The 16536-nt window shown below is 41.9% G+C and overlaps 1 protein-coding gene across 1 annotated transcript in view; it reads right to left on the reverse strand.

Moving 5' to 3' along the window:
- The window catches only part of sft2d2b (SFT2 domain containing 2b), a 22807-nt gene extending 9330 nt beyond the window's left edge, over positions 1–13477 (reverse strand). The window contains exons 1-4 of the mRNA XM_084329090.1: positions 13296–13477; positions 10106–10195; positions 5927–6012; positions 5607–5688 (exon numbers count right to left, since the gene is read on the reverse strand). Of these exons, the coding sequence (XP_084185216.1) occupies positions 5607–5688; positions 5927–6012; positions 10106–10195; positions 13296–13361 (324 nt within the window). The 5' untranslated portion in view covers positions 13362–13477. The remainder of the gene's footprint in view (positions 1–5606; positions 5689–5926; positions 6013–10105; positions 10196–13295) is intronic.
- Between the last annotated feature and the right edge of the window lie 3059 nt (positions 13478–16536).

Below are 16536 nucleotides of genomic sequence, written 5' to 3' on the forward strand. Positions count from 1 at the left end.
AGAGAGAGAGAGAGGGGGGGGGGGGAGAAAGAGAGAGAGGGGGGAGAAAGAGAAAGAGAGAGACAGAGACAGAGAGAGATGCACTATATTATTATACCACTAGGGGGCCCCGGGCAGAGAGAGTGCTATTGCTACTCAGGGGACATTTATTCAAACCTTTATTTATTCTCAAAAAGACAATTGAGGTCACCCTCATTTTCAATGTCGACGAGACTTTACAGACATTTCAATACACACATTTCTACAACATAACATGTATAACTAGAATGTAATAATCATTATATATAATTTCTTGGCTTAAATATGTGAGTTAATATGTCAAATAGTATGTTAGTATGTAGTATGTATGTCAGACAGTGTGTAGTAGGGCTGTCCCCGACTAAGGATTTATATAGTCGACTTTGATTGGCCGAAATCTTCCGATAGTCGACTATACATTATTATTGTTTTATTTCTATATTTTTTTCGTTCTATTTGGGCTGTGTGGAGTGCTTAATGTCTGAAGGCGTCGACTGAAAGCTTCTTGTCCTCTGCGAAAGCATGCAATTGGTCCACTGATGGATACATCTTGATATTTGTCTAGTCTAGTGTGTTCATTAGACGGGTGAAATCCTCTTTCAGTGCCTCTGTGCCCGTTTCTTAGGCAGTTAGCCTGGCTGGTATGCGCGCCATTAGCGTTAGCCACGCTTCTAGACCTCTTTTAATTTTTTTTGCATTAGACTAAGAGGTTGGCAGTCGACTACGGCTCCTTTCGATCGATTAGTCAACTAATCGCCAGTCGACTAATCGACTAATCGGGGTCAGCCCTAGTGTGTAGTATGTATGTCAGACAGTGTGTAGTATGTATGTCAGACAGTATGTAGTATGTATGTCTCAGTATTTAGTAGGGGTGTAAAGGTACACATATCCGTTCCGAACCGAACATGGCTGTGTAGTGTACCAAACAAATACAACGGTATGTTAACCACTAACGATGGCCCACTGGGGGCTGTTTTTTTTCACAATCTAATATAATTATTATAATCTTTAAATTTTTTTACAAGTCGATTATTCATTTCAATATAGAATATTCGTTGACACAGCCCTGGAAGTACACTTAGTTACTGCACACTACATCACCCCTGAGTGGAACATGGAAAGCCAAACTTTCCCCCACTGTACCGAAAACCGTACCGAACCTTGACTTCAAAACCGAGGTACGTACCGTACCGTGGTTTGTGTGTACCGTTACACCCCTTGTATGTAGTATGTACTGTATGCCAGACAGTATGCAGGGCTGTACGCTAAGCTTTTTCACTAGGGGCACAATGAAAAATTTAGGGGCACAGAATCTTTTTAGGGGCACTTTTTTAAATAACAAACCCCAATTGAATTTTTTATGAATGTACTGTATATTTGTATGTCTCTAAATGTTTTGATGAATTGAAAATGGAGGACCCTTATGTAAACAAGCCGAAAGTCTTTTTCTGGTCTTCATCCTCCAGTCTTAGCAGTTCACCACCAATGCAGGAGACGCTGGGTTCGAGCCCAGCTCTCCGCATTGCTTCAGCTTGGCTGGTCGTTCATACTAATACATTTGGCAGTATTAGGGGGTGGGAAGCTGATGGGTGGGGATCGGACGTTGTGGACAGCGACTCCTACAGGTCGGTTGGTGCGCCTGCGCAGTAGAATCAGGAAGCGATGGGGGCGGCGTGCCCTCCAAACGCAGACCCCCGACACTGAAAGATCGTGCTGTGCAGGTGAAAAGATGCTACGGCTGCTACCTCGAGTACCGGAGGGGACTCGTGCAATGTATGGCTTCGTCCACATTACAGCCGGCTTGTGGGAGGCATGGCCTAACAGCGTTCGAGACAGGGGAGGGTAGAATTGGACGATACGAAATTGGGATGGGAGAAAATAGAAAATGGGAGAAAAAAAATTATATTATTGTTTAAGAAAATGTTTTAGCCCTATGTTTGACTATTATTTTAGGCATGGCAACAAATAAAATAATAATAATAAAATGAATAAATAAAATATAAAATAAATAAATAGGCTACATGTCTCTCTTTTTGTGTTACAAATTGGGCTCACCGATATGAACATAGGCCTCTTTACTTACTTAAAAAAAGGAAACATCAAGAAATATGTTTATGGTATTCCACCATGCCATGTGTGTTTTATTTTATAATGCTCATGATTATTGCTGAAGTCTGAGTCATACAATACTCACTGGCTTTCATAACCCAACACACTAACTTGTCCTGACTTGTTTATGAGTTTTAACACTTTGAGTGCCACGGACGCTTTATGTCGTTAGTTCATGCCGCCCGTTGAATGCCAGCAACGCTATATAGCTTTTGTTTGTCGTTCTTTTTTTTATTAGCGATTTGAATTCATATTTCGGCAAGGCATATTTACAGTACCCAATCAATCAATAAACGCGATCGATATTTTGAATGGCGATCAGGAATTGGAATAATCTTTTTGGAGAACATCTGATCTGAGGTAAGGAATCTATTTTACCAGTCTTGGGGTAATCGGATCTGTTTTCACAAAGAAATCAGCGTTTGCCCCATGTGTGTGTGTGTGTGTGTGTGTGTGTGTGTGTGTGTGTGTGTGTGTGTGTGTGTGTGTGTGCGCGCTGATCAGGAAATGAGAGAATAGATTTTTCAGCTCGGTTCTCTAGCGTGCATAAGTACACATATACTATCGATAATCTAGCGTTTATTTGAAAACGATCATAAATAGGCCGAAAAATTACAACGTTTTTTGTGTATTCTAGAATATTCCAGTAAATTCCGTTTATCACGGAAAAGTTATATTTTCCTGAAACTTTCAAGAAAACGAGGGCTTTTCAAAATGCTATAAAACGGAAATGAAGCGATTAAAAAACAATCCGTTTCGACTAGGGATGCACCGATATGAAAATTGGCCGCCGATACCGATACCGATTGTTCAACTAACACTATCGGCCGATACCGATACCGATATTTGTATATTTGTATATAAGTATTTGTAAATTTTTTTTTTTTTTTTGAATATATATATATTTTTTAATGAAACTACTGTATATTTGTATGTGTATGTTTGTATTTGTAGGCCTCTTTACTTACTTAAAAAAAGGAAACATCAAGAAATATGTTTATGGTATCACTATCTCTCTCCCAGTATCGTCTTGCGGCCTGCAGAGGGATACTATTTTCTCAACCAGAGCTTTCAACCAATGCAATGGAACCATTCTTGCGGCCTGCAGCGGGATACTATTCTCTCAACCAGAGCTTTCAACCAATGCAATGGAACCATTTTGATTGACAGTCGATTCGGCCAATTACGCCACACCGCTAGCACCCACCTCCTGCTGTCCTTACCACCAATCGGCAAGCGTTTATAAATTTTTCTACTTACGGGCATGCCGCCATTGTTCTGTTTGCGAATGCGAGAGCAGAACACACTTAACGTAGCTACGTTAGCTGCCCGGCCCGCCGACCGGCGCTCCACGCATGACCAAATGAGACATAATGATTTTACTGCAACAAATGTTATAATAAAACAAAGCCTTTCTATACATTTGTCTGGTTGAAAACTTTATTAACAGATTGCAGAATGTGTAGTTGGGTACGGAATGAGCAACGGAATGGAACCGAGCTAATGAACGGACTCGGAGTAATGCCTTGCTGCTATGGGTAATAATAATATGCTGATGTTATTGTCCGTGTAACACTAACTATATAACGCTAATGCCACAAAACGAATGCCTTGTTAATCATAAGTAGTTACTTTGATGCAGTAGATTGTGTGTGTGTGTGGGGGACGGCAGGCGTTGTGCAGGTAGGTCGCGAGTGAACTTTTTTTTTTTTGCCTTTTGACACTACACAAATTGATGGGTATTTATCGGCGACTGCTATCGGCACATTTGAGCTTATCGGCCGATAGGCCGATAGCAGTCAACAAGGCACTTATCGGCCGATACCGATACCCGACCGATATATCGGTGCACCCCTAGTTTCGACAATGTTGACTGCAAACAAGTCATTGATAAGCGACGGGCAGATTAGACACATAGCCATAATTTAAGACATAGATTATGCGTTTTTAACGCTATCATTGAAGTGGGTGCTGGCATTCAACCATGTTTTACCATGTTAACCAGTGGCACTGATAGTGTTAAGAGATGACACTGTATCTCTCTCAACCAAAGCCCCATGTTCTCCAGTCTTCCCATAATATCTGTTCAGGAAGAGACAGCACTGTATCTCTCTCAACCAAAGCCCCATGTTCTCCAGTGTTATCCCATAATATCCGAGTTTGCAATGCATGTCAGGTACCACAACAGAACAATTTTTTTTTTTTTATCCCCCCTTCCTTTTTTCCGTACTTTTTCTCCCATCCCAATGTTAGTCGTTATGCCAATTCCCTTCCTGGTCGTTGCGCTCTTGCCCCCTACTGTCGGTCTGGGGAGGGTGAAGACTACCACATGTCTTCCTCCAATACATGTGGAGTCAACCGACGCTTCTTTTCACCTGACAGCGAGGACTCTCACTGGGGGAGTGTAACGCGTGGGAGGATCATACTATCTCCCCCAGTTCCCTTCCTTGCTGAGCAGGCGCCCCGACCGACCTATAGGAGTCGCTGTTTACAACGACGAGGATACATACCCCACCGGCTTCCCACCCGCTAACACTGCCAATTGTGTTAGTATGGATGACCAACCAAGCCGGAGGTACCGCTGACAGCTGGATTCGATCCCAGTGTCTCTGCGGTGGTAGGCAGGCGCTTAGTCTGCGCTACCCAGCCGCCCTTAACAGAACAATTTTGATTGACAGTCGATTCTGCCAATTACGTCACACCGCTTGCACCCACCTCTGCTGTTCTTACCACCAATCGGCAAGCGCTTATTAATTTTTTTACTTCCGGAAAGTCCGCCATTAGGCTACAGGATAAATCAAAACAACTACTGGAGCTTGTGCTAATAACGTTAGATCCCCGCCGCCCACGAGTACCAGCGCTCTGCAGGAGGAGGACCAAACGAGGCATGATGATTTTACTGCAAAGAATGTTATAATAAAAGCTTTTCTATACATTTGTCTGATTGATTGAAAACTTTATTAACTAATTGCAGAATGGGTACAATTCAGTACGGGCTCTCTGAGCAAAGGAAGGAACTGAGAGATATGAAGAGACTAATGCTTGCTATGGTCGGGTAAATATGCTGATGTTATTGAACGTGTAACTATATGTAACGTTAATGCCACAAAACGAATGGCTTTGTTAATCATAACGTTGATGCAGTAGCGTGTGTGTGTGTGTGGGGGGGGGGGGTTGTGCAATTTGCTTGACTGAAACTCCATGGTAAGCTACTGGAATGTTGTTTTCAAAGTTTGAACATGTGGACTGGACAACACGTAAGTAGTAGAACAAATAATCGAATTCTGATTCAGGGTATGGTCACCCAGGTTATGAATGAATTTAGGAGTGAAATGCGACTGAAAGGGTTGAAATCAGTACTCGCAAGAGTGCCCCCAAGCACAGGCTATTTTTAAGCACAATATGCGACGCCCTCATCGCACTGTACAGCCCTGGTATGTAGTATGTATGTCAGACAGTGTGTAGTATGTATGTCTCACCAGCATGATAGCTGTGGCCAGGACTCTCTCTTTAGCAAACATTCTCTTCAGCTGGTTGAGAGGCCCCATCAGGAACATGGTGCTGAAACACACACACAATAATAAGAAATACTAATGTAGTTCCCTCATAACACCATTCGAGTTCCCTTGTAACGACGAGTAATGGAGGAATCGATTATTCACACTCAACCCTAACACACACACACACTCACTCACTCACTCACTCACTCACTCACTCACTCACTCACTCACTCACTCACTCACTCACTCACTCACTCACTCATTCACTCACTCATTCACTCATTCACTCACTCACTCACCTGGCAAGAGAGGCGATGTTACCCAGTGTGTAGAGCACAGCGAATATGACCAGACCTACTCCTGGTACCCACAGCAGACAGGTTCCCTGGGGGTCACATGACAGGTTAAAGGTCACACAGCAGGTAATCACATGACATCCTCTGTATCCTCCTCTTCCTCTCCCCCTCTTCACAAAATGAAGAGAAAGCCAAGTCCTTTACTGAACTCCTAACCTAAATTGTGTTTAAATAGTAATGTTTTAACCTCTTAACACTTTCAGTGCCAAAAACGACATATTACGTTTTTGCTCGACAAGCGTTGAGTGCCAAAAACGACATATTACGTTTTTTGGATGGTTTGATCTTTTTACTTTGATCCCCACTCTATAGACTTGCCGGGAGCGATCTGCATCATTTTGGCACATCCCCACACATTAGAACTGCAATGCTGATCGACTATCACCAGGTGGCAGTATCGTCCGTGTCTTAGCTGCAATGGCTTGGGGTTGATAGTCAGCCTCACTTTTATTTCTCCTTGGTAGTGGCCCCTCCTTCTGCTGGAACAGAAATTCACATTGCTCGCCTAGAAATTCCGTTGCATAAGCGTATTTGAGCATCGAAACGTGAATAGACATATACACTGGTAATCGCGATGGCGATGCGATCACTTGGAATTATTCTTCTTGAATACCTTCTGGCTAAGGTAAGGTACATTCTATGTCTATTTTACCAAATCTGAAACGTGTTTTTCTAACGATCACAGTTCTGTGTTTCACCGGACGAAAAACATGGTCGGCAAACAAGATCAGAGTTTTGAGTTAAAACGACCCCCCCCCCCCCCCTTGATGATTTTGTGATGATACATATATACAAGTCATATACCTTTGATTTGGGAGTATTTGGGGTTTCATGGGATCAGCCAGACTGTTTGGGCTCAGCCAGACGGTTTGGGCTTATTGCACGTTTTATCTTGCGATCTATGAAAAAAGACTGGATTATCTTGGAAATGCGCGATGTTTAGCATGTAATAAACTACAAACTACAGCGTGTGGAAACAAACTATTATTCCCATCTTTCACTACAAGTAACGTTTGTCAAAATGAGCCACACCATGTCTCCACAGCTGTAATACAGAACACACACAGCTTCGCAAACATAGTGAAACGACCGCGGAAATGACTATAAGGCTGGCATTCTAGGGGTAAGGATAAGAAATACGCGTGGCACTCAAAGTGTTAAGCATCGCGTGCACGTCGCAGCACTTTGACCTCGTCTGTCGGTTCAGGGCTGCGTTTTCGCCGTTCAACCAATAGATTGTTGGAAAGTTGAATTTGCCGCCTTTCGATCATCACCCCACTCAACCTATTGTGTGATTCCATTCTCGAATTACAAGATGAAACATCCGGCGAGCGTCATTTGACAAGCCGTTCGGACGAGTGACCACGTCCGGTTGTGAACGGTCCTGAACTGACCCGTCACTGCTGATGGCAAAAATGATTGACCACGTTGTAGCCAAGGAGTGTCTGCTCCGAAAGCGATCCCAGACGGGCGCTGCGAGTGGGGGAAGGTGCCACAAGAAGACGAAGAAGTCCATTGTTTTGACTGGAGAGGTGAAATGAATGGCAGCGGATGGCCATTTTGGATAATCATGCCAAATTTGTACCAGTACACACATTACAAAAACCTTTGCAAAACATTCATTTTCCGTGGGATTTTTATAAACGTTGTACTACATAAGACTTCAAGCTATGGAACCATTATGTTTTCCAGCTCCTACCCCTCAGCTGGAACTTTAATTCAGTGTGTTCAAACCTCTGTTTCTCTATTACATTAGCACTCAAAGTGATTGTCTTCAGAATGTTACCTTTCAAAAGAGACCAGACTCATGCATGTGCTATAAGTATAAAATATAATAAATCGCAAATTACTTTGGGTATGCAATCGTCAGAAGAAAATAAACTAGCCCCATTTGTGCTCAATGCTCAAGTGGTTAACATTAACAATAATATGTGTATCAACCAAATATACTGCTGTTAAATTATTTAACGAACACCGCTAGCTCTGTATTGTGAGGCTATCTAATATTTTCTTTTCTTTCTACTGTGTTTTGTAACGTAGTTGTACTGTATGTCAGGGTTAGAAATAAATAAAAATTCAAGGGCTTTTTTTGCCCCCCTTAATTGATTTTTGGGGGCTTTTTTTGTATTTCGGGGGCACAACATTTTTATAATGAAAATTAACAAAGATTATAAAACATTGTGGACACTTTTTTTTACAGTCTTCGTCCCTATGTTTGATAACGTAATGTTAATGTCTCCATATATAGGGCTCTACGCTAACCTTTTTCCCAAGGAGCACATGTGCTCCTAAATAAAATGTTAATAAATAAAATCTAAATACAAATTTAGGAGCACACAGAAATTTAGGAGCACAGTGACAATTGTTCAAGTAACACACACACACACACACACGATGTGTGACATGGCTTGGTTTCATGTTTTGAGGTACCTTCAATTATCTGTAAATAATACATACATACTCTATCTAAATAGATTAAATATGATTGTCCCTGAGGGCAAGTTGTGTTGTTGTCTTGATATATCTACAAATAGCAGACGAATAGCCGGTTGCCTCTGGATCAATGAATGTCTAATATTGAATAATATTATTAGCTATTTTATATTTAACATCCCTAATTCCAACAGTCAAGAGGCTTGTTTCAAATTGATACATGAAAAACCCCACACACGCAACATCCACCTCAAACACAACAAAAGAACAGAGCATCTCATGAACTTATGTCATGGACTCTAGGGACTGTCAGCTGAACTCGCACCAATGCATAGGGAAATAGTCAGACATCCCAGAATTATTTCATAATACAAGTTTTGAATGGACGTTTGGATTAAAATCATCTCGAAGACAGCACTGGGACGTTTGTGAGTATAGGCTCTGGCCAGATCGATCAATAAAATACGTTGCATGCTCAGCGCTGTGGAATGAAGGAAATGCGCATCGGGATCGGATTTGGATGTTATTCTTTGGAGTTGTGTTACAAATGGAACAGTCTTTCCCCGCCGAACACAAGTTACTTAACGTTACACAGGTCGCGCTATGCAGATGCTTAGCTTGCTAACGTTAAGATACACTATGCATGCTTGATGAAAGCAGAGCTCTCTGTCTGTCTGCATTCGCAGCACCTCTCAATCACCCTGTAACACGCAGCGGGCCCCGCCTCCCTCCCTCCTTGCATTCCACCCAAAAACTGAATTTCAGTCCAGTTTCTGAACTATTAACAGCGGAGCTGTTTTGTAATCTTCACTCATCTCGCACACTGCAAGTAAATTATTTTTCCGGTTCGCACACACACATATTATTAGGGGCCAATACGAGGGAAATGCTCGCACTGTAGAGCATATATATAATTTTATATATAATTAGTAAACTGTCTGGGGCTTTTCTTGCCCCCCTTAACTGATTTTCGAGGGCATTTGGTCAATTTTCGAGGGCATTTTGCCCCAAGCCCCCGTTAATTTCAAACCCTGCTGTATGTTATTGTTTCTTGTTTGTGTATTTGTACTTTCTCTGGTGACAAACCATGTTTCTCCTCTGGGATTAAGAATAAACCATATCAACCATGAATATTTGACCACAAGCGTGATTAACCACACCAGCAACCATTTGTAATAATTAATGTTACATTACCTCCACTCTGTCTGCACTGTTTGGGTCCATGTAACTCAGTTAGCCACGATGTCAGCGTGTGTCCATCCATATCAATAGTAATAATTAATGTTGCATTATTACCTCCACTCTGTCTGCACTCATTGAACGGCGGAGTGTTCTGGTGCAGCTAACGGAAACCCTGCTGCGTACACGTTTAAAGGAAAACTCCAACATTTTGGGAAATTTGCTTATTTGCCATCTACCCTGGAGTTAGACAAGAAGATACATACCTTTTTCTTCTCTGTGCATGAAGTAGGAGTAGGAAGACGTTGGGAACTAGGTTAATGGAGGAACCTACTTCCAGTGACTGACGCTAAGCTAGGCTAACGGTGCGCGTCTTCCTACTCCTACTGCATGCACAGAGAAGAAAAAAGGTGTATCTTCTTGTCTAACTCCAGGGTAGATGGCAAATAAGCTCATTTCGCAAAATGTTGGTGTTTTCCTTTAACAGAAAGGAGACGGAGACAGACTTACCAGGATAGAGGACAGCACCCCGAGGACAAAACAGGCAATGAAGGCTTTGACCCGCGTTCCCCAAGCCAGAGTGGAGGCCTGGTTGGCAGCCTGGGGATGTTAGCAAGCAACACAGCTACATATTGATCATGGATAACATCATGTGATGTGCAACACAGCTACATATTGATCATGGATAACATCATGTGATGTGCAACACAGCTACATATTGATCATGGATAACATCGTGTGATGTGCAACACAGCTACATATTGATCATGGATAACATCGTGTGATGTGCAACACAGCTACATATTGATCATGGATAACATCGTGTGATGTGCAACACAGCTACATATTGATCATGGATAACAGCATGTGATGTTCAACACAGCTACATATTAGTCATGGATAACTGGATAATGGATCTCTGCGCTGAGAGGCATTCTGTCCTTCTTTGTTTAGTGAGCAGTGCGCGAGCCAAGCACAAACATGCTGACAATTGGCTGAGGTTGAGTAAAATGTCATGGTAAGCCAATCAGAGGTAGAGGTGGGCGGGTGCCTCCAGAGTCTGACACACAGCCACAACACGAGCGACTCAGTCAGCGTGAGACCGCGGGTCCATGTAGTGTACGTTTTGAGCCCAAATAATCCAAAACGAATCCAACGAACAACACAAGCGAGCAGTCAGCGTGAGGCCGCGGGTCCATGAGCGTTTTTTGTTTACTCTTGTTGTGTTGCAGCGCAGGGCACTGCAGTAGTGGCTCTACTGCTGACAGCCTTATCAACACATAGTGCTGCACTTCCTGGTTTAATAGCACAGTCTGGTGCGCAGAGATATATCTGTATGTCATGCATGTCTTAAATGTCATGATTAGATTAGTTTAGATGATTCGATTAGATTCGTATATCTGTATGTTGTGTATGTCATAAATGTCATGAATTGAAAATGGGGGACCCTGATGTAAACAAGATGAAAGTCTTTCTCTGATCTGCATCCCCTTAACAATTGTGTGTATTGAGCCGTACTGTATTGTACCCATTCTGCAATCTGTTAATTAAAATGTTCAATCAATCAGTATATATTTGTTATTTATTTTTGGTATAGTGCTTAACAAGCATAATTTAATGTTGCCCAGTTGTGGCCTGTTGAGGGGCAATACATATCAAAAGTTCCAAAACATCTATTGTGTTTGTATTTGTATGATCCACTATATAAACATAGTAATTATAATATCTACATACAAGGCATTTGATTGGAGGCTAGTCTCACTTTGTCCCACAGCAACATTAAAATAGTTTAGATTTGTGTATGTTGTTTATGTAAAAAAAATTGAATCTTGAAAGTAACGCAATAGTTACTTTCTGAAGTAACTAGTTACTTTTATAATTTTTAACTGAGTAAGTAATTTAGTAACTTTTTGGAAGAAGTAACTAGTAACTGTAACTAGTTACTTTTTAAAAGTAACTTGCCCAACACTGTGTGCAACACAGCTACATATTGATCATGGATAACATAGTGTGATATTAGCATGCAGAGCAATGAGCAAGATAAATACTTCTCTACTTTTACTTTTAATAAAATTCTTAAATTGGACATAGTTCCCCTTTAAAGTGCCACTGCTTTAGATGAAGAATCATGTGCTCTCATGACGCGTTATGTCAACCAATATGGCGAATTGCCACAGTTCATTGACCACGGTTGTCAATAATCATTCATTTTTCATTCTTTCAACCATTGTGAAACCCTGAGGGTTGAGGGGGGAGGAAGCTCACCTGCCCGCCCATCCCTCTTGTTCAATTTGAACAAATCAATCATCATCATCATTAGGTGGCTTCTTCGTTCCGAAGGTTGCCTATCACTCTCCAACCCATTCTGTCCCCACTTCTTCTCTCCAACTCCGTGACTCCGCCTCTCACTCCGCTCCAATCACAGACGTCGTCCACCCAGCCTCTTCTTGGTCTTCCACTTCCTCTCTTTCCATCCACCTTCCCCATCACCACCTTCTTGAACATCTCCCCGCTGGATCCTCTCAGAACATGCCCGCACAACTCCATCTTTCTCTTTTTCAACCTCTCCAGCAGCTGTCCTCCTTGCATATCGGCTCTTCTCAGTACCTCCTCATTCTTGATCTTATCCTTCCATGTTATCTTCAGCATCTTCCTCAGCGTCCACATTTCAAAAGAGTCTATCATCCTCTTTCAATCACCCAGTGATTATTGACACCTAATTCTGTATCGCCCTATAATAGAATATAGTAATCATAATAATAATGATCGCTTTATCAAAGCTATATAGTAACATTCGGATCCCGTTATAAACCCGACTGAATGAAACTCTTTAGGTCAGACCTCAGAGTAACGTTAACTTTGACATGAATGAATGAATGAATGAATGAATGAATGAATGAATGAATGAATGAAAACTTTAACAGATTGCAGAATGGGTACAATACAGTACAGCTCAATACACACAATTGTTAAGGGGATGCAGACCAGAGAAAGACTTTCGTCTTGTTTACATCAGGGTCCCCCATTTTCAATTCATAGTGAATGAATGAAAACTTTATTTATTTATTATTTATTTATTATTATTTATTATTTATTTATTATGCTTGTTAATGTACAGTTTCTACGCCAAATGTATATACACTCCTTTTCTGGACACTTTTGTATCACAAACAGTACTGTATTTGCAAATCTGATATGTCATAAATGTATAGATGTAGCAGTACTGTCTATCTGTATGTCATGTATGTCATATATGTTATGATGAATTGAAAATGGGGGACCCTGATGTAAACAAGACGAAAGTCTTTCTCTGGTCTGCATCCCCTTAACAATTGTATGTATTGAGCTGTACTGTACTGTACCCATTCTGCAATCTGTTAAAGTTTTCATTCATTCATTCATTCATTCATTCATTCATTCATTCATTCATTCATTCATGTCAAAGTTAACGTTACTCTGAGGTCTGACCCATTCTGCAATCTGTTAATAAACTTTTCAATCAATCAATCAATCAATCAATCAAAGGGACATACATGACATACAGGTATTTAGTACTGTACTGTACAACATTACATGAATGTTGACATTCAACGAAGCTGCATTCAAAGCTGTTAAAACTTTCCACCAAAACAACAGTTACAGCCACATGCTAACGTTAGCTACCTGGCTAACAATATCTAATGATAATGGTTGACGTCACCTCCAGTATGTCCATGTTGTCGTTGTTCTCATCTTGGCCGCTCAAAACCTTCTTTAATTTATCCATGTGTGACGTCGCGTTGAGACTGTGTAGAACAGTCGGTTTAAAATGCTATAAAAATGCTATAAAGGTTTACTTTAAAAATGAGGTAACGTTCTGCTAAAAGTCGCCCTCGGTTACTTTGTTTGGATGAGTAACAGGTGGACTGAGGAGCTTCCGCCTCCCAGCAGTTTCCACAGAAACCAATAGTATTCAACTGCAGACCCGCAGAGCCAGCAGCGCTCTCAGGTCCGCCGGTCCTCAGACCGCCGGACCTGAGAGCGCCGCTAGCTCTGCGGCTCTGCAGTTGCATGCTTCTCACAGAAACACAGGAACGCCTTGGGTGTAGTACCGATACTGGCCACAGCGACACGAGGGGGCAGTGTTTACCCCAAACTAAAAACAAGCAAACCTGCTTTGATTGATTGATTGATTGATTGATTGATTGAAAACTTTATTAACAGATTGCAGAATGGGTACAATACTTGATTGATTGATTGATTGATTGTTTGATTGATTGATTGGTTGATTGATTGATTGATTGATTGATTGATTGATTGATTGATTGATTGATTGATTGATTGAAAAGTGTATTAACAGATTGCAGAATGGGTACAATACAGTACGGCTCAATACACACAATTGTTAAGGGGATGCAGACCAGAGAAAGACTTTCGTCTTGTTTACATCAGGGTCCCCCAATTTCAATTCATAATGACATTAATGACATACGCAACATACAGATATATATCATGACATTTCTGACATAAAGGTATACAGTACTGTTACTTTTGTGACATACAAGATGTGCAAATATACAGTACTGTTAAACAGAGAACCTAACAGAAAATACAGTATATACATATGAGGGGGAGGAGGGGTTTGGACATTTACGGGGGCCATACAGATATATGTCATGACATTTATGACAATACATGACATACAGGTATACAGTACTGTTACATTTGTGACATACAAGATATGCAAATATACAGTACTGTTAAAACAGAGATCCTAGCAGATAATATATACATACGAGGGGGAGTAAACCGTACATTAGGAGGGGGTGGGTGGGTGGGAGGGTGGGATTGGACATTTACAGGGGCCAGTTTCGAATTGCAGCCTCCCGTAGGTGCTCTTTGAGAGCGGTTTTGAAGGTTGCTCAATACAATACAATACAGTACGGCTCAATACAAAACAAACTGCTAAGAGGATGCAGACCAGAAAAATACTTTTGTCTTGTTTATATCGGGGTCCCCCATGACATACACAACAAACAGATATACAGAACTGTGTAGTAAAGAGAGATCATTAAAAATATATACATCCGAAGGGGAAGAAAGTGTACATTGGTGGGGGGGGATTTGGACATTTACAGGGGCCAGTTTCTAATTGAAGGAGGGTAGGGATTCACATTCTTTCACGGTTTTGGGTAGGGTGTTCCACATTATTCTTGCATAAGTGCGAAATGTGTTTAGTCCCTTGTTTGAGCCGAATCTGGGTTGAACATGATTTGAGGAACTCCCTCTGTGTCATAATCACAGCACGGGCCTACTTCACACCCCCTCCTTTTCCCCTCACGTCCTCCACACGCTCCTCTTCATCCCCCTCTCCATCCACTGCACACTCCTCCTCATCCTCTCCCTCTCCAGTCACCCCTTCCTCTACCCTCATACGCCCAGCTGTATTTCATCCCCCTAATTTGCACGCGGTCAGGCACCCCACTCTCCACAGCTGCACGCAATCCTTCCCTGATGGGGGGACTACATCTACACCTCGACGCTGATCAGAAGCTGTCGTGGTATTAATTACTGTAACTGAGGGGTACAATTCCCTGACTGTATTGATAAGTATGGTATCATTAAACCACTACCGCTTTATGTACTTTAACTACTGGCCATACAGTACACGATATCTAAATATGATGAACACTTTCCCACAATGAAATCGGGTCCACACAAAGGTAATAATCAAATATTTAATATATAGCAAAAGGTACATATAATAGTTACTATTACATTTATGATTTGAATGCACTTGTAAGGCAAATGAGTACTCGTAGGCAAATCAACACTGAATGTCCAATCTCTGGTTACGCAGGAAGCAAGTATACAACCTGGCTCTTAGGGAATTAGATCTATGGTACTCTTAATGATATAGCAGGATATTCTGGAAGGGGTCCTCCCGGTTGTAGGCCGGTAGGGGGGGGTAGGAGAGCCGTCGGTAGTAGACCGTCTGGTCAACGATATCTAGGGAGACTTCAAGTACAGAAGACAGTGCAGTAGACTCTTGATCCGCAGATGAATACACCTTGGTTCTCTTGTAGGCTGTAGCTCCACAGTGAAGAAGAAGCTAGCGACCTCAGTCTCTGAGCGCCGACTCAACTTGACTCCTCTCGGGGGTAAATCCAACACTCACAGGCGTCGGCGATTATCCGCTCCACAAATCACAGTACCAAAGCAAATATATTCCAGCCGCATAGGGCTCAGCAGTCGTCGGGTAGGTAATCCAGTGTACATGTCCCTCGGTCCTCGTCTAGATCTCCTCGGAAGAAAGCGCCTTGTGTGGTCGGCCCCAGCCTGGATAAGACTCTAGATAACACGAGGAAGCGTTGGAGATGCTGGTCACTTTAGAACTCTAACCGCACGATGCACCATACACGATAGACTATTATTACTTAATAGAAATACGTCGCACTCGACGGTACAGTGCCAAACTCTGACAATTCAGCTATTAATTCGCACGAGGTCTCGATGCTATTCTAAGGCCAAACAGGCCATACTACACCGCACGCGGTATCGTGGGTGAGGCTTCACGTTCTGTTACTTAGTTGGGTAGAAGGGTAAAGGACTAAGGGTCTTCTACATTTACTTGCGCCATATTTATATGCACGGTGAACAAATAGTGCCACTCTCCTTTCGGTAGCCGTATTCCTGCGCAGAGCCGGGGCTAGTAGAGACATGTCTCGTCGGTACCATTGAACTTGGCTCCAAGGGGCTTGTCCCCTGGCGCCAGGTCCTTGTCCAATAAGAGAATGAACTATTATGGGCTATAGTAGGCTAAAGGGATATTCCGTGTATATGTACAAGGAATATACAAGGGATATCAAACGATATACAAATACTATTCAATATATATCCATAAATAAATATATATATTCGGTTTAATCTGATCCTTCGTAACAATTACCACTGCCCAGGTA

Source organism: Notolepis coatsorum, assembly GCF_963971535.1.
Source record: "Notolepis coatsorum genome assembly, chromosome: 1".
Taxonomy (NCBI): Eukaryota; Metazoa; Chordata; class Actinopteri; order Aulopiformes; family Paralepididae; genus Notolepis; species Notolepis coatsorum.